Here is a 26,201-nt window from a genome sequence, read left to right as displayed (position 1 = left end):
TACAGTGAGATGCCGCCTACTACAGTGAGATGCCGCCTACTACAGTGAGATGCAGCATACTACAGTGAGATGCAGCCTACTACAGTGAGACGCAGCATACTACAGTGAGATGCAGCCTACTACAGTGAGATGCAGCCTACTACAGTGAAATGCAGCCTACAGTCTCCTACAGTGAGATGCAGCCTACTACAGTGAGATGCAGCCTACTACAGTGAGATACAGCCTACTACAGTGAGATGCAGCCTACAGCCTACTACAGTGAGATGCAGCCTACTACAGTGCGATGCATCCTACTACAGTGAGATGCAGCCTACAGTCTACTACAGTGAGATGCAGCCTACTACAGTGAGATGCAGCCTACTACAGTGAGATGCAGTCTACTACAGTGAGATGCAGCCTACAGCCTACTACGGTGAGATGCAGCCTACAGCCTACTACAGTGAGATGCAGCCTACAATCTACTACAGTGAGATACAGTCTCCTACAGTGAGATGCAGCCTACAGCCTACTACAGTGAGATGCAGCCTACAATCTACTACAGTGAGATACAGTCTCCTACAGTGAGATGCAGCCTACAGTCTCCTACAGTGAGATACAGTCTACAGTCTTCTACAGTGAGATGCAGCCTACTACAGTGAGATGCAGCCTACAGTCTACTACAGTGAGATGCAGCCTACAGTCTACTACAGTGAGATACAGCCTACTACAGTGAGATACAGCATACTAAAGTGAGATGCAGCCTACAGCCTACAGCCTACTACAGTGAGATGCAGCCTACAGTCTCCTACAGTGAGATGCAGCCTACTACAGTGAGATACAGCCTACTACAGTGAGATACAGCATACTAAAGTGAGATGCAGCCTACAGCCTACTACAGTGAGATGCAGCCTACAGCCTACTACAGTGAGATGCAGTCTACTACAGTGAGATACAGCCTACTATAGTGAGATGCAGTCTACAGCCTACTACAGTGAGATGCAGCCTACTACAGTGAGATACAGCCTACTACAGTGAGATGCAGTCTACAGCCTACTACAGTGAGATGCAGCCTACAGTCTCCTACATTGAGATGCAGCCTACAGCCTACTACAGTGAGATACAGCCTACTACAGTGAGATGCAGCCTACAGCCTACTACAGTGAGATGCAGCCTACTACAGTGAGATACAGCCTACTACAGTGAGATGCAGTCTACAGCCTACTACAGTGAGATGCAGCCTACAGTCTCCTACATTGAGATGCAGCCTACAGTCTACTACAGTGAGATGCAGTCTACTACAGTGAGATGCAGCTTACTACAGTGAGATGCAGTCTCCTACAGTGAGATGCAGCATACTACAGTGAGATGCAGCTTACTACAGTGAGATGCAGTCTCCTACAGTGAGATGCAGCCTACTACAGTGAGATGCAGCCTACTACAGTGAGATGCAGCCTACTACAGTGAGATACAGCCTACTACAGTGAGATGCATCCTACTACAGTGAGATACAGCTTACTACAGTGAGATGCAGCCTACTACAGTGAGATACAGTCTCCTACAGTGAGATGCAGCCTACAGCCTACTACAGTGAGGTGCAGTCTACAGCCTACTACAGTGAGATGCAGTCTACTACAGTGAGATGCAGCCTACAGTCTACTACAGTGAGGTGCAGTCTACAGCTTACTACAGTGAGATGCAGTCTCCTACAGTGAGATGCAGTCTCCTACAGTGAGATGCAGTCTACAGCCTACTACAGTGAGATGCAGTCTACTACAGTGAGATGCAGCCTACAGTCTACTACAGTGAGGTGCAGTCTACAGCTTACTACAGTGAGATGCAGCTTACTATAGTGAGATGGAGTCTCCTACAGTGAGATGCAGCATACTACAGTGAGATGCAGCTTACTACAGTGAGATGCAGTCTCCTACAGTGAGATGCAGCCTACTACAGTGAGATGCAGCCTACTACAGTGAGATGCAGCCTACTACAGTGAGATACAGCCTACTACAGTGAGATGCATCCTACTACAGTGAGATACAGCTTACTACAGTGAGATGCAGCCTACTACAGTGAGATACAGTCTCCTACAGTGAGATGCAGCCTACAGCCTACTACAGTGAGGTGCAGTCTACAGCCTACTACAGTGAGATGCAGTCTACTACAGTGAGATGCAGCCTACAGTCTACTACAGTGAGGTGCAGTCTACAGCTTACTACAGTGAGATGCAGTCTCCTACAGTGAGATGCAGCCTACAGTCTACTACAGTGAGATGCAGTCTACTACAGTGAGATACAGCTTACTACAGTGAGATTCAGCCTACTACAGTGAGATGCAGCATACTACAGTGAGATGCAGCCTACAGTCTACTACAGTGAGATACAGTCTACTACAGTGAGATGCAGCCTACTACAGTGAGATACAGCCTACTACAGTGAGATGCAGCCTACTACAGTGAGATGCAGCATACTACAGTGAGATGCAGCCTACAGTCTACTACAGTGAGATACAGTCTACTACAGTGAGATGCAGCCTACTACAGTGAGATGCAGCCTACAGCCTACTACAGTGAGATGCAGCCTACTACAGTGAGATGCAGCCTACAGCCTACTACAGTGAGATGCAGCCTACAGCCTACTACAGTGAGATACAGCCTACAGTCTCCTACAGTGAGATGCAGCCTACAGCCTACTACAGTGAGATGCAGCATACTACAGTGAGATGCAGCCTACTACAGTGAGATGCCGCCTACTACAGTGAGATGCCGCCTACTACAGTGAGATGCAGCATACTACAGTGAGATGCAGCCTACTACAGTGAGATGCAGCATACTACAGTGAGATGCAGCCTACTACAGTGAGATGCAGCCTACTACAGTGAGATACAGCCTACTACAGTGAGATGCAGCCTACAGCCTACTACAGTGAGATGCAGCCTACTACAGTGCGATGCAGCCTACAGTCTACTACAGTGAGATGCAGCCTACTACAGTGAGATGCAGCCTACTACAGTGAGATGCAGTCTACTACAGTGAGATGCAGCCTACAGCCTACTACAGTGAGATGCAGCCTACAGCCTACTACAGTGAGATGCAGCCTACAATCTACTACAGTGAGATACAGTCTCCTACAGTGAGATGCAGCCTACAGCCTACTACAGTGAGATGCAGCCTACAATCTACTACAGTGAGATACAGTCTCCTACAGTGAGATGCAGCCTACAGTCTCCTACAGTGAGATACAGTCTACAGTCTTCTACAGTGAGATGCAGCCTACTACAGTGAGATGCAGCCTACAGTCTACTACAGTGAGATGCAGCCTACAGTCTACTACAGTGAGATACAGCCTACTACAGTGAGATACAGCATACTAAAGTGAGATGCAGCCTACAGCCTACAGCCTACTACAGTGAGATGCAGCCTACAGTCTCCTACAGTGAGATGCAGCCTACTACAGTGAGATACAGCCTACTACAGTGAGATACAGCATACTAAAGTGAGATGCAGCCTACAGCCTACTACAGTGAGATGCAGCCTACAGCCTACTACAGTGAGATGCAGTCTACTACAGTGAGATACAGCCTACTATAGTGAGATGCAGTCTACAGCCTACTACAGTGAGATGCAGCCTACTACAGTGAGATACAGCCTACTACAGTGAGATGCAGTCTACAGCCTACTACAGTGAGATGCAGCCTACAGTCTCCTACATTGAGATGCAGCCTACAGCCTACTACAGTGAGATACAGCCTACTACAGTGAGATGCAGCCTACAGCCTACTACAGTGAGATGCAGCCTACTACAGTGAGATACAGCCTACTACAGTGAGATGCAGTCTACAGCCTACTACAGTGAGATGCAGCCTACAGTCTCCTACATTGAGATGCAGCCTACAGTCTACTACAGTGAGATGCAGTCTACTACAGTGAGATGCAGCTTACTACAGTGAGATGCAGTCTCCTACAGTGAGATGCAGCATACTACAGTGAGATGCAGCTTACTACAGTGAGATGCAGTCTCCTACAGTGAGATGCAGCCTACTACAGTGAGATGCAGCCTACTACAGTGAGATGCAGCCTACTACAGTGAGATACAGCCTACTACAGTGAGATGCATCCTACTACAGTGAGATACAGCTTACTACAGTGAGATGCAGCCTACTACAGTGAGATACAGCCTACTACAGTGAGATGCATCCTACTACAGTGAGATACAGCTTACTACAGTGAGATGCAGCCTACTACAGTGAGATACAGCCTACAGTCTCCTACAGTGAGATGCAGCCTACAGCCTACTACAGTGAGATGCAGCATACTACAGTGAGATGCAGCCTACTACAGTGAGATGCCGCCTACTACAGTGAGATGCCGCCTACTACAGTGAGATGCAGCATACTACAGTGAGATGCAGCCTACTACAGTGAGATGCAGCATACTACAGTGAGATGCAGCCTACTACAGTGAGATGCAGCCTACTACAGTGAAATGCAGCCTACAGTCTCCTACAGTGAGATGCAGCCTACTACAGTGAGATGCAGCCTACTACAGTGAGATACAGCCTACTACAGTGAGATGCAGCCTACAGCCTACTACAGTGAGATGCAGCCTACTACAGTGCGATGCATCCTACTACAGTGAGATGCAGCCTACAGTCTACTACAGTGAGATGCAGCCTACTACAGTGAGATGCAGCCTACTACAGTGAGATGCAGTCTACTACAGTGAGATGCAGCCTACAGCCTACTACAGTGAGATGCAGCCTACAGCCTACTACAGTGAGATACAGTCTCCTACAGTGAGATGCAGCCTACAGCCTACTACAGTGAGATGCAGCCTACAATCTACTACAGTGAGATACAGTCTCCTACAGTGAGATGCAGCCTACAGCCTACTACAGTGAGATGCAGCCTACAATCTACTACAGTGAGATACAGTCTCCTACAGTGAGATGCAGCCTACAGTCTCCTACAGTGAGATACAGTCTACAGTCTTCTACAGTGAGATGCAGCCTACTACAGTGAGATGCAGCCTACAGTCTACTACAGTGAGATGCAGCCTACAGTCTACTACAGTGAGATACAGCCTACTACAGTGAGATACAGCATACTAAAGTGAGATGCAGCCTACAGCCTACAGCCTACTACAGTGAGATGCAGCCTACAGTCTCCTACAGTGAGATGCAGCCTACTACAGTGAGATACAGCCTACTACAGTGAGATACAGCATACTAAAGTGAGATGCAGCCTACAGCCTACTACAGTGAGATGCAGCCTACAGCCTACTACAGTGAGATGCAGTCTACTACAGTGAGATACAGCCTACTATAGTGAGATGCAGTCTACAGCCTACTACAGTGAGATGCAGCCTACTACAGTGAGATACAGCCTACTACAGTGAGATGCAGTCTACAGCCTACTACAGTGAGATGCAGCCTACAGTCTCCTACATTGAGATGCAGCCTACAGCCTACTACAGTGAGATACAGCCTACTACAGTGAGATGCAGCCTACAGCCTACTACAGTGAGATGCAGCCTACTACAGTGAGATACAGCCTACTACAGTGAGATGCAGTCTACAGCCTACTACAGTGAGATGCAGCCTACAGTCTCCTACATTGAGATGCAGCCTACAGTCTACTACAGTGAGATGCAGCCTACTACAGTGCGATGCAGCCTACAGTCTACTACAGTGAGATGCAGCCTACTACAGTGAGATGCAGCCTACTACAGTGAGATGCAGTCTACTACAGTGAGATGCAGCCTACAGCCTACTACAGTGAGATGCAGCCTACAGCCTACTACAGTGAGATGCAGCCTACAATCTACTACAGTGAGATACAGTCTCCTACAGTGAGATGCAGCCTACAGCCTACTACAGTGAGATGCAGCCTACAATCTACTACAGTGAGATACAGTCTCCTACAGTGAGATGCAGCCTACAGTCTCCTACAGTGAGATACAGTCTACAGTCTTCTACAGTGAGATGCAGCCTACTACAGTGAGATGCAGCCTACAGTCTACTACAGTGAGATGCAGCCTACAGTCTACTACAGTGAGATACAGCCTACTACAGTGAGATACAGCATACTAAAGTGAGATGCAGCCTACAGCCTACAGCCTACTACAGTGAGATGCAGCCTACAGTCTCCTACAGTGAGATGCAGCCTACTACAGTGAGATACAGCCTACTACAGTGAGATACAGCATACTAAAGTGAGATGCAGCCTACAGCCTACTACAGTGAGATGCAGCCTACAGCCTACTACAGTGAGATGCAGTCTACTACAGTGAGATACAGCCTACTATAGTGAGATGCAGTCTACAGCCTACTACAGTGAGATGCAGCCTACTACAGTGAGATACAGCCTACTACAGTGAGATGCAGTCTACAGCCTACTACAGTGAGATGCAGCCTACAGTCTCCTACATTGAGATGCAGCCTACAGCCTACTACAGTGAGATACAGCCTACTACAGTGAGATGCAGCCTACAGCCTACTACAGTGAGATGCAGCCTACTACAGTGAGATACAGCCTACTACAGTGAGATGCAGTCTACAGCCTACTACAGTGAGATGCAGCCTACAGTCTCCTACATTGAGATGCAGCCTACAGTCTACTACAGTGAGATGCAGTCTACTACAGTGAGATGCAGCTTACTACAGTGAGATGCAGTCTCCTACAGTGAGATGCAGCATACTACAGTGAGATGCAGCTTACTACAGTGAGATGCAGTCTCCTACAGTGAGATGCAGCCTACTACAGTGAGATGCAGCCTACTACAGTGAGATGCAGCCTACTACAGTGAGATACAGCCTACTACAGTGAGATGCATCCTACTACAGTGAGATACAGCTTACTACAGTGAGATGCAGCCTACTACAGTGAGATACAGCCTACTACAGTGAGATGCATCCTACTACAGTGAGATACAGCTTACTACAGTGAGATGCAGCCTACTACAGTGAGATACAGCCTACAGTCTCCTACAGTGAGATGCAGCATACTACAGTGAGATGCAGCCTACTACAGTGAGATGCCGCCTACTACAGTGAGATGCCGCCTACTACAGTGAGATGCAGCATACTACAGTGAGATGCAGCCTACTACAGTGAGATGCAGCATACTACAGTGAGATGCAGCCTACTACAGTGAGATGCAGCCTACTACAGTGAAATGCAGCCTACAGTCTCCTACAGTGAGATGCAGCCTACTACAGTGAGATGCAGCCTACTACAGTGAGATACAGCCTACTACAGTGAGATGCAGCCTACAGCCTACTACAGTGAGATGCAGCCTACTACAGTGCGATGCATCCTACTACAGTGAGATGCAGCCTACAGTCTACTACAGTGAGATGCAGCCTACTACAGTGAGATGCAGCCTACTACAGTGAGATGCAGTCTACTACAGTGAGATGCAGCCTACAGCCTACTACAGTGAGATGCAGCCTACAGCCTACTACAGTGAGATACAGTCTCCTACAGTGAGATGCAGCCTACAGCCTACTACAGTGAGATGCAGCCTACAATCTACTACAGTGAGATACAGTCTCCTACAGTGAGATGCAGCCTACAGCCTACTACAGTGAGATGCAGCCTACAATCTACTACAGTGAGATACAGTCTCCTACAGTGAGATGCAGCCTACAGTCTCCTACAGTGAGATACAGTCTACAGTCTTCTACAGTGAGATGCAGCCTACTACAGTGAGATGCAGCCTACAGTCTACTACAGTGAGATGCAGCCTACAGTCTACTACAGTGAGATACAGCCTACTACAGTGAGATACAGCATACTAAAGTGAGATGCAGCCTACAGCCTACAGCCTACTACAGTGAGATGCAGCCTACAGTCTCCTACAGTGAGATGCAGCCTACTACAGTGAGATACAGCCTACTACAGTGAGATACAGCATACTAAAGTGAGATGCAGCCTACAGCCTACTACAGTGAGATGCAGCCTACAGCCTACTACAGTGAGATGCAGTCTACTACAGTGAGATACAGCCTACTATAGTGAGATGCAGTCTACAGCCTACTACAGTGAGATGCAGCCTACTACAGTGAGATACAGCCTACTACAGTGAGATGCAGTCTACAGCCTACTACAGTGAGATGCAGCCTACAGTCTCCTACATTGAGATGCAGCCTACAGCCTACTACAGTGAGATACAGCCTACTACAGTGAGATGCAGCCTACAGCCTACTACAGTGAGATGCAGCCTACTACAGTGAGATACAGCCTACTACAGTGAGATGCAGTCTACAGCCTACTACAGTGAGATGCAGCCTACAGTCTCCTACATTGAGATGCAGCCTACAGTCTACTACAGTGAGATGCAGTCTACTACAGTGAGATGCAGCTTACTACAGTGAGATGCAGTCTCCTACAGTGAGATGCAGCATACTACAGTGAGATGCAGCTTACTACAGTGAGATGCAGTCTCCTACAGTGAGATGCAGCCTACTACAGTGAGATACAGCCTACTACAGTGAGATGCAGCCTACTACAGTGAGATACAGCCTACTACAGTGAGATGCATCCTACTACAGTGAGATACAGCTTACTACAGTGAGATGCAGCCTACTACAGTGAGATACAGTCTCCTACAGTGAGATGCAGCCTACAGCCTACTACAGTGAGGTGCAGTCTACAGCCTACTACAGTGAGATGCAGTCTACTACAGTGAGATGCAGCCTACAGTCTACTACAGTGAGGTGCAGTCTACAGCTTACTACAGTGAGATGCAGTCTCCTACAGTGAGATGCAGTCTCCTACAGTGAGATGCAGTCTACAGCCTACTACAGTGAGATGCAGTCTACTACAGTGAGATGCAGCCTACAGTCTACTACAGTGAGGTGCAGTCTACAGCTTACTACAGTGAGATGCAGCTTACTATAGTGAGATGCAGTCTCCTACAGTGAGATGCAGCATACTACAGTGAGATGCAGCTTACTACAGTGAGATGCAGTCTCCTACAGTGAGATGCAGCCTACTACAGTGAGATGCAGCCTAGAGATGCTACAGTGAGATGCAGCCTACTACAGTGAGATACAGCCTACTACAGTGAGATGCATCCTACTACAGTGAGATACAGCTTACTACAGTGAGATGCAGCCTACTACAGTGAGATACAGTCTCCTACAGTGAGATGCAGCCTACAGCCTACTACAGTGAGGTGCAGTCTACAGCCTACTACAGTGAGATGCAGTCTACTACAGTGAGATGCAGCCTACAGTCTACTACAGTGAGGTGCAGTCTACAGCTTACTACAGTGAGATGCAGTCTCCTACAGTGAGATGCAGTCTCCTACAGTGAGATGCAGTCTACAGCCTACTACAGTGAGATGCAGTCTACTACAGTGAGATGCAGCCTACAGTCTACTACAGTGAGGTGCAGTCTACAGCTTACTACAGTGAGATGCAGTCTCCTACAGTGAGATGCAGCCTACAGTCTACTACAGTGAGATGCAGTCTACTACAGTGAGATACAGCTTACTACAGTGAGATTCAGCCTACTACAGTGAGATGCAGCATACTACAGTGAGATGCAGCCTACAGTCTACTACAGTGAGATACAGTCTACTACAGTGAGATGCAGCCTACTACAGTGAGATACAGCCTACTACAGTGAGATGCAGCCTACTACAGTGAGATGCAGCATACTACAGTGAGATGCAGCCTACAGTCTACTACAGTGAGATACAGTCTACTACAGTGAGATGCAGCCTACTACAGTGAGATGCAGCCTACAGCCTACTACAGTGAGATGCAGCCTACTACAGTGAGATGCAGCCTACAGCCTACTACAGTGAGATGCAGCCTACAGCCTACTACAGTGAGATACAGCCTACAGTCTCCTACAGTGAGATGCAGCCTACAGCCTACTACAGTGAGATGCAGCATACTACAGTGAGATGCAGCCTACTACAGTGAGATGCCGCCTACTACAGTGAGATGCCGCCTACTACAGTGAGATGCAGCATACTACAGTGAGATGCAGCCTACTACAGTGAGATGCAGCATACTACAGTGAGATGCAGCCTACTACAGTGAGATGCAGCCTACTACAGTGAAATGCAGCCTACAGTCTCCTACAGTGAGATGCAGCCTACTACAGTGAGATGCAGCCTACTACAGTGAGATACAGCCTACTACAGTGAGATGCAGCCTACAGCCTACTACAGTGAGATGCAGCCTACTACAGTGCGATGCATCCTACTACAGTGAGATGCAGCCTACAGTCTACTACAGTGAGATGCAGCCTACTACAGTGAGATGCAGCCTACTACAGTGAGATGCAGTCTACTACAGTGAGATGCAGCCTACAGCCTACTACAGTGAGATGCAGCCTACAGCCTACTACAGTGAGATGCAGCCTACAATCTACTACAGTGAGATACAGTCTCCTACAGTGAGATGCAGCCTACAGCCTACTACAGTGAGATGCAGCCTACAATCTACTACAGTGAGATACAGTCTCCTACAGTGAGATGCAGCCTACAGTCTCCTACAGTGAGATACAGTCTACAGTCTTCTACAGTGAGATGCAGCCTACTACAGTGAGATGCAGCCTACAGTCTACTACAGTGAGATGCAGCCTACAGTCTACTACAGTGAGATACAGCCTACTACAGTGAGATGCAGCCTACAGCCTACAGCCTACTACAGTGAGATGCAGCCTACAGTCTCCTACAGTGAGATGCAGCCTACTACAGTGAGATACAGCCTACTACAGTGAGATACAGCATACTAAAGTGAGATGCAGCCTACAGCCTACTACAGTGAGATGCAGCCTACAGCCTACTACAGTGAGATGCAGTCTACTACAGTGAGATACAGCCTACTATAGTGAGATGCAGTCTACAGCCTACTACAGTGAGATGCAGCCTACTACAGTGAGATACAGCCTACTACAGTGAGATGCAGTCTACAGCCTACTACAGTGAGATGCAGCCTACAGTCTCCTACATTGAGATGCAGCCTACAGCCTACTACAGTGAGATACAGCCTACTACAGTGAGATGCAGCCTACAGCCTACTACAGTGAGATGCAGCCTACTACAGTGAGATACAGCCTACTACAGTGAGATGCAGTCTACAGCCTACTACAGTGAGATGCAGCCTACAGTCTCCTACATTGAGATGCAGCCTACAGTCTACTACAGTGAGATGCAGTCTACTACAGTGAGATGCAGCTTACTACAGTGAGATGCAGTCTCCTACAGTGAGATGCAGCATACTACAGTGAGATGCAGCTTACTACAGTGAGATGCAGTCTCCTACAGTGAGATGCAGCCTACTACAGTGAGATGCAGCCTACTACAGTGAGATGCAGCCTACTACAGTGAGATACAGCCTACTACAGTGAGATGCATCCTACTACAGTGAGATACAGCTTACTACAGTGAGATGCAGCCTACTACAGTGAGATACAGCCTACTACAGTGAGATGCATCCTACTACAGTGAGATACAGCTTACTACAGTGAGATGCAGCCTACTACAGTGAGATACAGCCTACAGTCTCCTACAGTGAGATGCAGCCTACAGCCTACTACAGTGAGATGCAGCATACTACAGTGAGATGCAGCCTACTACAGTGAGATGCCGCCTACTACAGTGAGATACAGTCTCCTACAGTGAGATGCAGCCTACAGCCTACTACAGTGAGGTGCAGTCTACAGCCTACTACAGTGAGATGCAGTCTACTACAGTGAGATGCAGCCTACAGTCTACTACAGTGAGGTGCAGTCTACAGCTTACTACAGTGAGATGCAGTCTCCTACAGTGAGATGCAGTCTCCTACAGTGAGATGCAGTCTACAGCCTACTACAGTGAGATGCAGTCTACTACAGTGAGATGCAGCCTACAGTCTACTACAGTGAGGTGCAGTCTACAGCTTACTACAGTGAGATGCAGCTTACTATAGTGAGATGCAGTCTCCTACAGTGAGATGCAGCATACTACAGTGAGATGCAGCTTACTACAGTGAGATGCAGTCTCCTACAGTGAGATGCAGCCTACTACAGTGAGATGCAGCCTACTACAGTGAGATACAGCCTACTACAGTGAGATGCATCCTACTACAGTGAGATACAGCTTACTACAGTGAGATGCAGCCTACTACAGTGAGATACAGTCTCCTACAGTGAGATGCAGCCTACAGCCTACTACAGTGAGGTGCAGTCTACAGCCTACTACAGTGAGATGCAGTCTACTACAGTGAGATGCAGCCTACAGTCTACTACAGTGAGGTGCAGTCTACAGCTTACTACAGTGAGATGCAGTCTCCTACAGTGAGATGCAGCCTACAGTCTACTACAGTGAGATGCAGTCTACTACAGTGAGATACAGCTTACTACAGTGAGATTCAGCCTACTACAGTGAGATGCAGCATACTACAGTGAGATGCAGCCTACAGTCTACTACAGTGAGATACAGTCTACTACAGTGAGATGCAGCCTACTACAGTGAGATACAGCCTACTACAGTGAGATGCAGCCTACTACAGTGAGATGCAGCATACTACAGTGAGATGCAGCCTACAGTCTACTACAGTGAGATACAGTCTACTACAGTGAGATGCAGCCTACTACAGTGAGATGCAGCCTACAGCCTACTACAGTGAGATGCAGCCTACTACAGTGAGATGCAGCCTACAGCCTACTACAGTGAGATGCAGCCTACAGCCTACTACAGTGAGATACAGCCTACAGTCTCCTACAGTGAGATGCAGCCTACAGCCTACTACAGTGAGATGCAGCATACTACAGTGAGATGCAGCCTACTACAGTGAGATGCCGCCTACTACAGTGAGATGCCGCCTACTACAGTGAGATGCAGCATACTACAGTGAGATGCAGCCTACTACAGTGAGATGCAGCATACTACAGTGAGATGCAGCCTACTACAGTGAGATGCAGCCTACTACAGTGAAATGCAGCCTACAGTCTCCTACAGTGAGATGCAGCCTACTACAGTGAGATGCAGCCTACTACAGTGAGATACAGCCTACTACAGTGAGATGCAGCCTACTACAGTGAGATGCAGCCTACTACAGTGCGATGCATCCTACTACAGTGAGATGCAGCCTACAGTCTACTACAGTGAGATGCAGCCTACTACAGTGAGATGCAGCCTACTACAGTGAGATGCAGTCTACTACAGTGAGATGCAGCCTACAGCCTACTACAGTGAGATGCAGCCTACAGCCTACTACAGTGAGATGCAGCCTACAATCTACTACAGTGAGATACAGTCTCCTACAGTGAGATGCAGCCTACAGCCTACTACAGTGAGATGCAGCCTACAATCTACTACAGTGAGATACAGTCTCCTACAGTGAGATGCAGCCTACAGTCTCCTACAGTGAGATACAGTCTACAGTCTTCTACAGTGAGATGCAGCCTACTACAGTGAGATGCAGCCTACAGTCTACTACAGTGAGATGCAGCCTACAGTCTACTACAGTGAGATACAGCCTACTACAGTGAGATACAGCATACTAAAGTGAGATGCAGCCTACAGCCTACAGCCTACTACAGTGAGATGCAGCCTACAGTCTCCTACAGTGAGATGCAGCCTACTACAGTGAGATACAGCCTACTACAGTGAGATACAGCATACTAAAGTGAGATGCAGCCTACAGCCTACTACAGTGAGATGCAGGCTACAGCCTACTACAGTGAGATGCAGTCTACTACAGTAAGATACAGCCTACTATAGTGAGATGCAGTCTACAGCCTACTACAGTGAGATGCAGCCTACTACAGTGAGATACAGCCTACTACAGTGAGATGCAGTCTACAGCCTACTACAGTGAGATGCAGCCTACAGTCTCCTACATTGAGATGCAGCCTACAGCCTACTACAGTGAGATACAGCCTACTACAGTGAGATGCAGCCTACAGCCTACTACAGTGAGATGCAGCCTACTACAGTGAGATACAGCCTACTACAGTGAGATGCAGTCTACAGCCTACTACAGTGAGATGCAGCCTACAGTCTCCTACATTGAGATGCAGCCTACAGTCTACTACAGTGAGATGCAGTCTACTACAGTGAGATGCAGCTTACTACAGTGAGATGCAGTCTCCTACAGTGAGATGCAGCATACTACAGTGAGATGCAGCTTACTACAGTGAGATGCAGTCTCCTACAGTGAGATGCAGCCTACTACAGTGAGATGCAGCCTACTACAGTGAGATGCAGCCTACTACAGTGAGATACAGCCTACTACAGTGAGATGCATCCTACTACAGTGAGATACAGCTTACTACAGTGAGATGCAGCCTACTACAGTGAGATACAGCCTACTACAGTGAGATGCATCCTACTACAGTGAGATACAGCTTACTACAGTGAGATGCAGCCTACTACAGTGAGATACAGCCTACAGTCTCCTACAGTGAGATGCAGCCTACAGCCTACTACAGTGAGATGCAGCATACTACAGTGAGATGCAGCCTACTACAGTGAGATGCCGCCTACTACAGTGAGATGCCGCCTACTACAGTGAGATGCAGCATACTACAGTGAGATGCAGCCTACTACAGTGAGATGCAGCATACTACAGTGAGATGCAGCCTACTACAGTGAGATGCAGCCTACTACAGTGAAATGCAGCCTACAGTCTCCTACAGTGAGATGCAGCCTACTACAGTGAGATGCAGCCTACTACAGTGAGATACAGCCTACTACAGTGAGATGCAGCCTACAGCCTACTACAGTGAGATGCAGCCTACTACAGTGCGATGCATCCTACTACAGTGAGATGCAGCCTACAGTCTACTACAGTGAGATGCAGCCTACTACAGTGAGATGCAGCCTACTACAGTGAGATGCAGTCTACTACAGTGAGATGCAGCCTACAGCCTACTACAGTGAGATGCAGCCTACAGCCTACTACAGTGAGATACAGTCTCCTACAGTGAGATGCAGCCTACAGCCTACTACAGTGAGATGCAGCCTACAATCTACTACAGTGAGATACAGTCTCCTACAGTGAGATGCAGCCTACAGCCTACTACAGTGAGATGCAGCCTACAATCTACTACAGTGAGATACAGTCTCCTACAGTGAGATGCAGCCTACAGTCTCCTACAGTGAGATGCAGCCTACAGTCTACTACAGTGAGATACAGCCTACTACAGTGAGATACAGCATACTAAAGTGAGATGCAGCCTACAGCCTACAGCCTACTACAGTGAGATGCAGCCTACAGTCTCCTACAGTGAGATGCAGCCTACTACAGTGAGATACAGCCTACTACAGTGAGATACAGCATACTAAAGTGAGATGCAGCCTACAGCCTACTACAGTGAGATGCAGCCTACAGCCTACTACAGTGAGATGCAGTCTACTACAGTGAGATACAGCCTACTATAGTGAGATGCAGTCTACAGCCTACTACAGTGAGATGCAGCCTACTACAGTGAGATACAGCCTACTACAGTGAGATGCAGTCTACAGCCTACTACAGTGAGATGCAGCCTACAGTCTCCTACATTGAGATGCAGCCTACAGCCTACTACAGTGAGATACAGCCTACTACAGTGAGATGCAGCCTACAGCCTACTACAGTGAGATGCAGCCTACTACAGTGAGATACAGCCTACTACAGTGAGATGCAGTCTACAGCCTACTACAGTGAGATGCAGCCTACAGTCTCCTACATTGAGATGCAGCCTACAGTCTACTACAGTGAGATGCAGTCTACTACAGTGAGATGCAGCTTACTACAGTGAGATGCAGTCTCCTACAGTGAGATGCAGCATACTACAGTGAGATGCAGCTTACTACAGTGAGATGCAGTCTCCTACAGTGAGATGCAGCCTACTACAGTGAGATGCAGCCTACTACAGTGAGATGCAGCCTACTACAGTGAGATACAGCCTACTACAGTGAGATGCATCCTACTACAGTGAGATACAGCTTACTACAGTGAGATGCAGCCTACTACAGTGAGATACAGTCTCCTACAGTGAGATGCAGCCTACAGCCTACTACAGTGAGGTGCAGTCTACAGCCTACTACAGTGAGATGCAGTCTACTACAGTGAGATGCAGCCTACAGTCTACTACAGTGAGGTGCAGTCTACAGCTTACTACAGTGAGATGCAGTCTCCTACAGTGAGATGCAGTCTCCTACAGTGAGATGCAGTCTACAGCCTACTACAGTGAGATGCAGTCTACTACAGTGAGATGCAGCCTACAGTCTACTACAGTGAGGTGCAGTCTACAGCTTACTACAGTGAGATGCAGCTTACTATAGTGAGATGCAGTCTCCTACAGTGAGATGCAGCATACTACAGTGAGATGCAGCTTACTACAGTGAGATGCAGTCTCCTACAGTGAGATGCAGCCTACTACAGTGAGATGCAGCCTACTACAGTGAGATGCAGCCTACTACAGTGAGATACAGCCTACTACAGTGAGATGCATCCTACTACAGTGAGATACAGCTTACTACAGTGAGATGCAGCCTACTACAGTGAGATACAGTCTCCTACAGTGAGATGCAGCCTACAGCCTACTACAGTGAGGTGCAGTCTACAGCCTACTACAGTGAGATGCAGTCTACTACAGTGAGATGCAGCCTACAGTCTACTACAGTGAGGTGCAGTCTACAGCTTACTACAGTGAGATGCAGTCTCCTACAGTGAGATGCAGCCTACAGTCTACTACAGTGAGATGCAGTCTACTACAGTGAGATACAGCTTACTACAGTGAGATGCAGCCTACTACAGTGAGATGCAGTCTCCTACAGTGAGATGCAGCCTACAGTCTACTACAGTGAGATGCAGTCTACTACAGTGAGATACAGCTTACTACAGTGAGATGCAGCCTACTACACTGAGCTACAGCCTACTACAGTGAGATGCATCCTACAGTCTACTACAGTGAGATGCAGCCTACAGTCTACTACAGTGAGATGCAGTCTACTACAGTGAGATACAGCCTACTAGTGAGATGCATCCTACAGTCTACTACAGTGAGATGCAGCCTACAGTCTACTACAGTGAGATGCAGTCTGCTACAGTGAGATGCAGTCTCCTACAGTGAGATACAGCCTACTACAGTGAGATGCATCCTACTACAGTGAGATACAGCCTACTACAGTGAGATACAGCCTACTACAGTGAGATGCGTCCTACTACAGTGAGATGCAGACTACTACAGTGAGATGCAGTAGTAGGACTAAGCCTAATGGAAGGACTAAGCCTAATGGAAGGACTAAGCCTAATGGAAGGACTAAGCCTAACCGAAATGTATTCCCCCCCTTTATTTTGATAGGGAGTCATGCTGAGACCAAGGTCTCTTTTACCGATGAGCCCTGTATACACATCAGTACACATCAATATACACATTAGTATACATCACTATATGCATCAATGTACACATCAGTATACATCAATATACACATCAATACACGAAAAGCAAAACACAATCATAGAATACAAACTAAAAGCTGCTTTTTCCTGACTCGATGTCATCAGTGAGTTGCATTGTGTTGTATAACAATCTTTTGTTATCTTGTGCATGTTTGACATACAGGCTCTGAACGGCTTCGTCCTGGTGGTCACGAATGATGGGACCATTTTCTACTCCTCTCACACCATCCAGGATTACCTGGGCTTCCACCAGGTACCGTACAGATTGTCCCTCCTCCCTTTCCGTACCCCAGTGAAGGTTCTATTCCTAAAGCATGACCATGGTGTTCTGTGCCTCAGCTCATTCATAATAGACAAGCAGGCATCTGGTGAGGCAGCTGGATCGTCTCTGGGATCTTGGCTGACTAATAGCATTAATTCTACTGCTGGGTCAGCCTGGTGCAGCATTCACATGCATGTTTGCAAACATTAAAGCATAATCCTCCATCGACACATGGTCATCTCTGCTTGAGGTTTTTATAAATGATTTGCATGCAATACAAGCATAGAATGATACCCTGTAGAGGTCAATGTAGAGACGGTTGCCTATAGATGCTATGGCATCAAATAATTGGTTAGATTTGATCTCAATGAGACTGATCTGTATAAACCTGATTTAAATGAAAATAATATTCATTGGAGTTATGGTTGGGTTTGAGGGTTGCGTGTGGTGTCTGCTGCGAACTGTCAGGGGCCGTTGTCTGGGCCCTACCTGCTTGGTGAGGAGTCTGATTCTGCTCAGCAGGTCCACAGAGAGAGACTGGGTGAGACCAGTCTATTAATAGCTTGGCCTTTAGTGGAAAGAGACCACCAGCCGTGGTAGTGGGCAGTGGGCAGCAGCCCTAACCAGCACCACAGCATCACAGACCCTGCAGAGATGGATGGGAATATGGGGGGATGGTGAAGAGGCACAAAGGATTGAAGCACTTCTCACATTATGCAGTCTACTGTATGACATTCAGGTTCTGGAGAAGTTCAGCACACACTGAGACACTGGTAATTCAACACACTCTTGGAGAGATATCACAGACCCCTTCAGTATAGCGATGTTCCTATAACGTCACTCCTTCAGTAAACAGTGCATTCGGAGTATTCAGACCACTTGACTTTTTCCACATTTAGTTTCGTTTTTAGAAATTTTTGCGAATTTATAAAAATAAAAATATCATCATTTACATACGTTTTTCAGACCCTTTACTCAGTCCTTTGTTGAAGCACCTTTGGCAGCGATTACAGCCTTGAGTCTTCTTGGGTATGACACTACAAGCTTGGCACACCTGCATTTGGGGAGTTTCCCCCATTCTTCTTCTTTGCAGATCCTCTCGAGCTCTGTCGGGTTGGATGGGGGGGCGTCGCTATTTTCAGGTCTCTCCAGAGATGTTCGATCGGGTTCAAGTCCGGGCTCTGACTGGGCCACCCAAGGACATTCAGAGATTTGTTCCGAACCTTCGCCCCAGTTTGAGGTCCTGAGCGCTTTGGAACAGGTTTTCATCAAGGATCTCTCTGTACTTTGCTCTGTTCATCTTTCCCTCGAACATCCCCACAGCATGATGCTGCCACCACCATGCTTCACCGTAGGGATGGTGCCAGGTTTCCTCCAGACGTGACGCTTGGCATTTAGGCCAAAGAGAATCTTGTTTCTCATGGTCTGAGAGTCCTTTAGGTGCCTTTTGGAAAAATCCAAGCGACTGTCATGTGCCTTTTACAGAGGAGTGGCTTCCGTCTCGCCACTCTACCATAAAGGCCTGATTGGTGGAGTGCTGCAGAGATGGTTGTCCTTCTGGAAGGTTCTCCCATCTCCACAGAGGAACTCTGGAGCTCTGTCAATGACCATCAGGTTCTTGGTCACCTCCCTGACCAAGGCCCTTCTCCCTCGTTTGGCTGGCCGGCCAGCTCTAGGAAGAGTCTTGTGGTTTCCAGACTTCAACCAATTAAATCATGATGGAGGCCACTGTGTTCTTGGGGACTTTCAATGCTGCAGACATTTTTTGGTACCCTTCCCCAGATCTGTGCCTCGACACAATCCTGTCTCGGAGCTCTACGGACAATTCCTTCAACCTCATACCTTTTCTCTGACTGCACTGTCAACTATGGGACCTTATATAGACCGGTGGATTCCACAGGTGGAATCCATTCAAGTTGTAGAAACATCTCAAGGATGATCAATGGAAACAGGATGCACCTGAGCTCAATTTTGAGTCTCATACAAAGGGTCTGAATACTTAAATAAGGTATTTCTGTTTTATTTCTGTTTTCTAAAAACCTGTTTTCGCTTTGTCATTATGGGGTATTATGTGTAGATTGATGAGGATTTTTAAAATCCATTTCAGAATAAGGCTGTAACATAACAAAATGTGGAAAAAGTGAAGGGGTCTGTAGCAGTGTAGCACTGTAGCAGTATAGTGTCTGAAGTTCCCATAATGTCATTTACATAAGGATCTATCATTTAGACGTTGTTTGTGTCTGTATTGTGCATGCTTCCCATCTTTATTTTAACTGCCTCCATGTGATGGATATTTCCATCTTTATTTTGTTTGTCTCTATATAATCCCTCCTTCCCTTCGTACTCCCTCGCTCTCCTTCTCTCCCTCTCTCTACACCCTCTGTCCCCCCCCTCCCCCTCTCTCTCCCCCCCCTCTTCTTCTCTCTCTCTTTCCTTACTCAGACTGATATTATGCATCAGAGTGTGTATGAGTTGGTCCACACTGAGGACCAGCAGGAGCTGAGGAGGAACCTCCACTGGGCCCTCAGCCCACCTGCCATCGTGGACCCACTGGGAGAGTCCTCCTCAGGTGACTTCCTACCTCTGTGTTAGACCCTGAAACACCACCTCTGTGTTAGACCCTGAAACACCACCTCCGTGTTAGACCCTGAAACACCACCTCCGTGTTAGACACTGAAACACCCCTCGTTAGACCTTGAAACACCACCTCTGTGTTAGACCCTGAAACACCACCTCTGTGTTAGACCCTGAAACACCACCTCTGTGTTAGACCCTGAAACACCACCTCTGTGTTAGACCCTGAAACACCACCTCTGTGTTAGACCCTGAAACACCACCTCTGTGTTAGACCCTGAAACACCACCTCTGTGTTAGACCCTGAAACACCACCTCTGTGTTAGACCCTGAAACACCACCTCTGTGTTAGACCCTGAAACACCACCTCTGTGTTAGACCCTGAAACACCACCTCTGTGTTAGACCCTGAAACACCACCTCTGTGTTAGACCCTGAAACACCACCTCCGTGTTAGACCCTGAAACACCACCTCCGTGTTAGACCCTGAAACACCACCTCTGTGTTAGACCCTGAAACACCACCTCCGTGTTAGACCCTGAAACACCACCTCCGTGTTAGACCCTGAAACACCACCTCTGTGTTAGACCCTGAAACACCACCTCTGTGTTAGACCCTGAAACACCCCTCGTTAGACCTTGAAACACCACCTCTTTGTTAGACCCTGAAACACCACCTCTTTGTTAGACCCTGAAACACCACCTCTGTGTTAGACCCTGAAACACCACCTCTGTGTTAGACCCTGAAACACCACCTCTGTGTTAGACCCTGAAACACCACCTCTGTGTTAGACCCTGAAACACCACCTCTGTGTTAGACCCTGAAACACCACCTCTGTGTTAGACCCTGAAACACCCCTCCTCGTTAGACCCTGAAACACCAACTCTGTGTTAGACCCTGAAACACCACCTCTGTGTTAGACCCTGAAACACCACCTCTGTGTTAGACCCTGAAACACCACCTCTGTGTTAGACCCTGAAACACCACCTCTGTGTTAGACCCTGAAACACCACCTCCGTGTTAGACCCTGAAACACCACCTCCGTCAATGAAAAAACATTAAAAGAGATTCAATCATAGAAATGAATGCAGAACTTTCGATAGCATTTCCTACGAATACCCTCTGCATAATGCATTACAAATGCAGTTATAATACCTTATGAAGTATGCGTAATGCATTACATAAGTATATAATAACTCATTATTATGCATTATATTAACATCTATACTTAATAAATGCTCATAAACATTCAAGAAAGAGGCTCAGGCCTCTGCACTGACTTACCTCTCCACTAGTGGGTGGTGTTGCACATTTGTTCTTCCCCTGCTAGAGAGGAAGCCGTCACATGTCGTGCTAAGACTACATTAGCCTCTGGGGCTAATTACACAAGTGTATTTTCAACAGAGCTAGGAGACCACGGCCATTGAGGACAGGACACACAGTCGGGTCAAAACAGAACACACACTGCTGAGGGATATTGAATAAGGCTTTGTTTAAAGTGTCATGACACATCTCTCAGCAGACACCCAAGCCAGACACCTCACGTCAGCTTTTCTTTCAAACCCAAACATTCATGTCAACACACAGTCAACAATGTTGTTATTCATTTGTTAGCTTTTTGTGTTGATGAATTCCTGTACGATCATAAAAATAATAATTATTTCATGAGATTACATAATCAGGTGATCACTGATTACCCGTTTGTATGACCACCTTAGAGAAGTTGCACACATTTTGTTCTGGTTCTACAGTGTGACTGAACTGTATACTGTAATCTTGAGGATCGTTTCCAAATATAGTGCAATAGGTGGTTAGATGATATTGATGGTAAAGCCTGGTCTGAACATGTCATATCTTCTGATCCATAGATGTGGAGCCGGAGAGTAGCACCACTGTGACCTATAACCCTGAGCAGCTCCCACCAGAGAACTCCTCCTTCCTGGAGAGGAACTTTGTGTGTCGCTTCCGCTGCCTCCTGGACAACTCCTCTGGCTTCCTGGTAGGTGTTATTGACACCTCACCCCGACCGAATGCCTACAACCTCCCAATAGTGTTTGTCTATTAGTATTTTAAGCTCACTCAGAGGAAAGCTCACACATTGACATAGGGTGATGTGTTAACACGTTGAAATACAATTTTGATGGATGAAAATCAGATTGTTGTCGGATAGAATTTGGACAGATATTCAAACACATGGACAATCGAAGACAAATAGATACATGTCTAAAACAAAATGTTTGCATCCCCGTCCCCGTCCCCGTCCCCCCCGCCAGGCCCTGAGTCTGCAGGGCAGGCTGAAGTTCCTGCGTGGTCAGAACCAGCGGCAGGAAAACAGGGTCAAGGCGCCGCCCCAGCTGGCCCTGTTTGCCATCGCTACGCCCCTCCAGCCCCCCTCCATCCTGGAGATCAGGACCAAGAACATGATCTTCAGAACCAAACACAAGCTGGACTTCACCCCCATGGCCTGCGACGCAAAGTACGCACACTTCGACTTCCTCGTTATTATGATAATGTTGTGGTGACAGTTGCAATCATCCAAATAAATAGACTACTATTACAATAGTATTGAATAGACTGCCGTTTGTCAGTCATACTGCTATTGTTATGTAGTACTGGTTATTATATGATGTGAAATAATTGTTTATTGACATCATCCCTTTTTGCAGGGGGAAAATTGTGCTTGGGTATACTGAAGCTGAACTTCGGGTGCGAGGCTCTGGGTATCAGTTTATCCATGCGGCGGATATGTTGTACTGCGCTGAGAACCATGTCCGAAGTAAGCCTCACCTCCATTACCTAAAAATACAAAAACATGGGAGTATTTATTTGGATTGGGTTGAATTGGTTTGTCCTCAAAACATTGGTGAGGCCAGGTCTGACCAGGTCAAAGATGGTGGTCACAGAGTTCGGACAGTTTTCCCAAGTAATCCCAGTGGATTACGGCGCAGATTGAGCAAAGCCGCAGAGCTGCTAGAGGATAGGATAGGCCACAGATACACTACATGAGCAGAGCAGCAGCAATAATCTATATACACTACAACAAATAGTATGTGGACAGCTGCTCGTCGAACATCTCATTCAAAAATCATGGGCATTAATATGGAGTTGGTCCCCCTTTTGCTGCTGTAACAGCCTTCCACAGGCTTTCCACTAGATGTTGGAACATTGCTACAGGGACTTGCTTCCATTCAATCACGAGCGTTTGTGAGGTCGGGCGTTGTTGGGCGTTTAGGCCTGGCTCGCAGTCGGCGTTCCAATTCATCCCAAAGGTGTTCGGTGGGGTTATCATGCTGAAACAGGAGAGGGCCTTCCCCAAACTGTTTCCACAAAGTTGGAAGCACAGAATCGTCTAGAATGTCATTGTATGCTACAGAGTTAAGGGGCCTGAACCATGAAAACAGCCTCAGACCATTATTCCTCCTCCACCAAACTTTACAGTTGGCACTATGCATTGGGCCAGGTAGCGTTCTCCTGACATCCGCCAAACCCAGATTCTTCCGTCGGACTGCCAGATGGTGAAGCGTGATTCATCACTCCAGAGAACGCGTTTCCACTGCTCCAGAGTCCAATGGCAGTGAGCTTTACACCACTCTAGCTGACTCTTAGCATTGCTCATGGTGATCTTAGTCTTGTGTGCGGCTGCTCGGCCATGGAAACCCATTTCATGAAGCTCCCGACGAACAGTTCTTGTGCTGACGTTGCTTCCAGAGGCAGTTTGGTGTTGCAACCGAGATGACAGATGATTTTTTACGTGCTTCGGCACTCCGCTGTCCCGTTTCTTAGCTTGTGTATTTGTATTGATTAAGGATCCCCATTAGCTGCTGCCAAAGCAGCTACTCTTCCTGGGGTCCAAACACATTAAAGCACTTACATTACATATAAAACAGTACATCATATAAAATTATTACACCACTACATATCTACAATACAAAATGTATAATACTATCATACTACAATATTACAATGTGTGTGTCTGTACCTTTGTGTGTGTCTCTTCACAGTCTCCGTTGTTCCATAAGGTGTATTTTACCTGTTTTTTGTATTTATTTTTGATCTGATTCTACTGCTTGCATCAGTTACCTGATGTGGAAGAGAGTTCCATGTATTCATGGCTGTATGTAGTACTGTGCGCCTCCCATGGTCTGTTCTGGACTTGGGGACTGTGAAGCGACCTCTGGTGGCATGTCTTGTGGGGTATGCATGGGTGTCCGAGCTGTGTGCTTGTATTTTAAACAGACAGCTCAGTACATTCAGCTTGTCACCACTTCTTACAAAAACAAGTAGTGATGAAGTCAATCTCTCTTCCACTTTGAGCCATGAGAGATTGACATGCATGTCATTAATGTTAGCTCTCCGTGTACTTTTAAGGGCCAGCCGTGCTGCCCTGTTCTGAGCCAACTGCAATTTTCCCAAGTCCCTCTTTGTGGCACCTGACCACATGAATGAACAGTAGTCCAGGTGTGACAAAACTAGGGCCTGTAAGACCTGCCTTGTTGATAGTGTTGTTAAGAAGGCAGAGCAGTGCTTTATTATGGACAGACTTCTCCCCATCTTAGCTTCTCTCCACTTTTGGGCTCCCTAATGGTGCAGAGGACTACGGCACTGCATCTCAGTGCTGGAGGCGTCACTACAAACACCCTGGTTTGAATCCAGGCTGTATCACAACCGGCCGTGATTGGGAGGCCCATAGGGAGGCGCACAATGGGCCCAGCATCGTCTAAGTTTGGCCGGTGTAGGCCATCATTGTCAATAAGAATGTTCTTAACTGACTTGCCTAGTTAAATAAAGGTTAACATTTTTAATTTTTTTTAATACTGTTGTATCAACATGTTTTGACCATGACAGTTTACAATCCAGGGTTACTCCAAGCAGTTTAGTCACCTCAACTTGCTCAATTTCCACATTATTCGTTACGAGATGTAGTTGAGGTTTAGGGTTTAGTGAATGATTTGTCCCAAATACAATGCTTTTAGCTTAGGATATATTTAGGACTAATTTATTTGTTGTCACCTATTCTGAAACTAACTGCAGCTCTTTGTTGAGTGTTGCAGTCATTTCAGTCGCTGTAGTAGCTGACGTGTTGAGTGTTGCAGTCATTTCAGTCACTGTAGTAGCTGACGTGTTGAGTGTTGCAGTCATTTCAGTCGCTGTAGTAGCTGACGTGTTGAGTGTTGCAGTCATTTCAGTCACTGTAGTAGCTGACGTGTTGAGTGTTGCAGTCATTTCAGTCGCTGTAGTAGCTGACGTGTTGAGTGTTGCAGTCATTTCAGTCACTGTAGTAGCTGACGTGTTGAGTGTTGCAGTCATTTCAGTCGCTGTAGTAGCTAACGTGTTGAGTGTTGCAGTCATTTCAGTCGCTGTAGTAGCTGACGTGTTGAGTGTTGTAGTCATTTCAGTCGCTGTAGTAGCTGACGTGTTGAGTGTTGCAGTCATTTCAGTCGCTGTAGTAGCTGACGTGTTGAGTGTTGCAGTCATTTCAGTCGCTGTAGTCGCTGACGTGTTGAGTGATCTGCATACATAGACACACTGGCTTTACTCAACATTCACAGTGTAGGTTGGAAAAAGTATGTGAACCCCTAGGCTAATGACTTCTCCAAAAGTTAATTGAAGTCAGGAGTCAGCTAACATGCTAACATCTCTGTTGATGAGTCTACGATACGTAAAACACTAAACAAGAATGGTGTTCATGGGAGGACACCACGGAAGAAGCCACTGCTGTCCTAAAAAAACATTGCTGCACGTCTGAAGTTTGCAAAAAGCACCTGGATGTTCCACAGCGCTACTGGTAAAATATTCTGTGGACAGATTGAACTAAAGTTGAGTTGTTTGGAAGGAACACACAACACTATGTGTGGAGGAAAAAGACACAGCACACCAACATCAAAACCTCATCCCAACTGTAAAATATGGTGGAGCGAGCATCATGGTTTGGGGCTGCTTTGCTGCCTCAGGGCCTGGACAGCTTGCTCTCATCGACGGAAAAATGAATTCCCATGTT

At 47.1% G+C, this 26,201-nt stretch overlaps 1 protein-coding gene across 1 annotated transcript in view; it reads left to right on the top strand.

Annotated features, from left to right (window-relative positions):
• LOC139539006 (aryl hydrocarbon receptor-like) overlaps window positions 1-26,201 on the top strand; it is a 113,558-nt gene that overhangs the window by 72,814 nt on the left and 14,543 nt on the right. Inside the window, exons 4-8 of the mRNA XM_071341654.1 lie at window positions 17,532-17,621; window positions 20,073-20,199; window positions 22,072-22,202; window positions 22,477-22,679; window positions 22,870-22,979. Of these exons, the coding sequence (XP_071197755.1) occupies window positions 17,532-17,621; window positions 20,073-20,199; window positions 22,072-22,202; window positions 22,477-22,679; window positions 22,870-22,979 (661 nt within the window). The remainder of the gene's footprint in view (window positions 1-17,531; window positions 17,622-20,072; window positions 20,200-22,071; window positions 22,203-22,476; window positions 22,680-22,869; window positions 22,980-26,201) is intronic.

The sequence above is a fragment of the Salvelinus alpinus genome, chromosome 14, assembly GCF_045679555.1.
Source record: "Salvelinus alpinus chromosome 14, SLU_Salpinus.1, whole genome shotgun sequence".
Taxonomy (NCBI): Eukaryota; Metazoa; Chordata; class Actinopteri; order Salmoniformes; family Salmonidae; genus Salvelinus; species Salvelinus alpinus.
The sequence above is the reverse complement of the archived record's forward strand: the minus strand, read 5'-3'. Positions and strand labels throughout refer to the sequence as shown.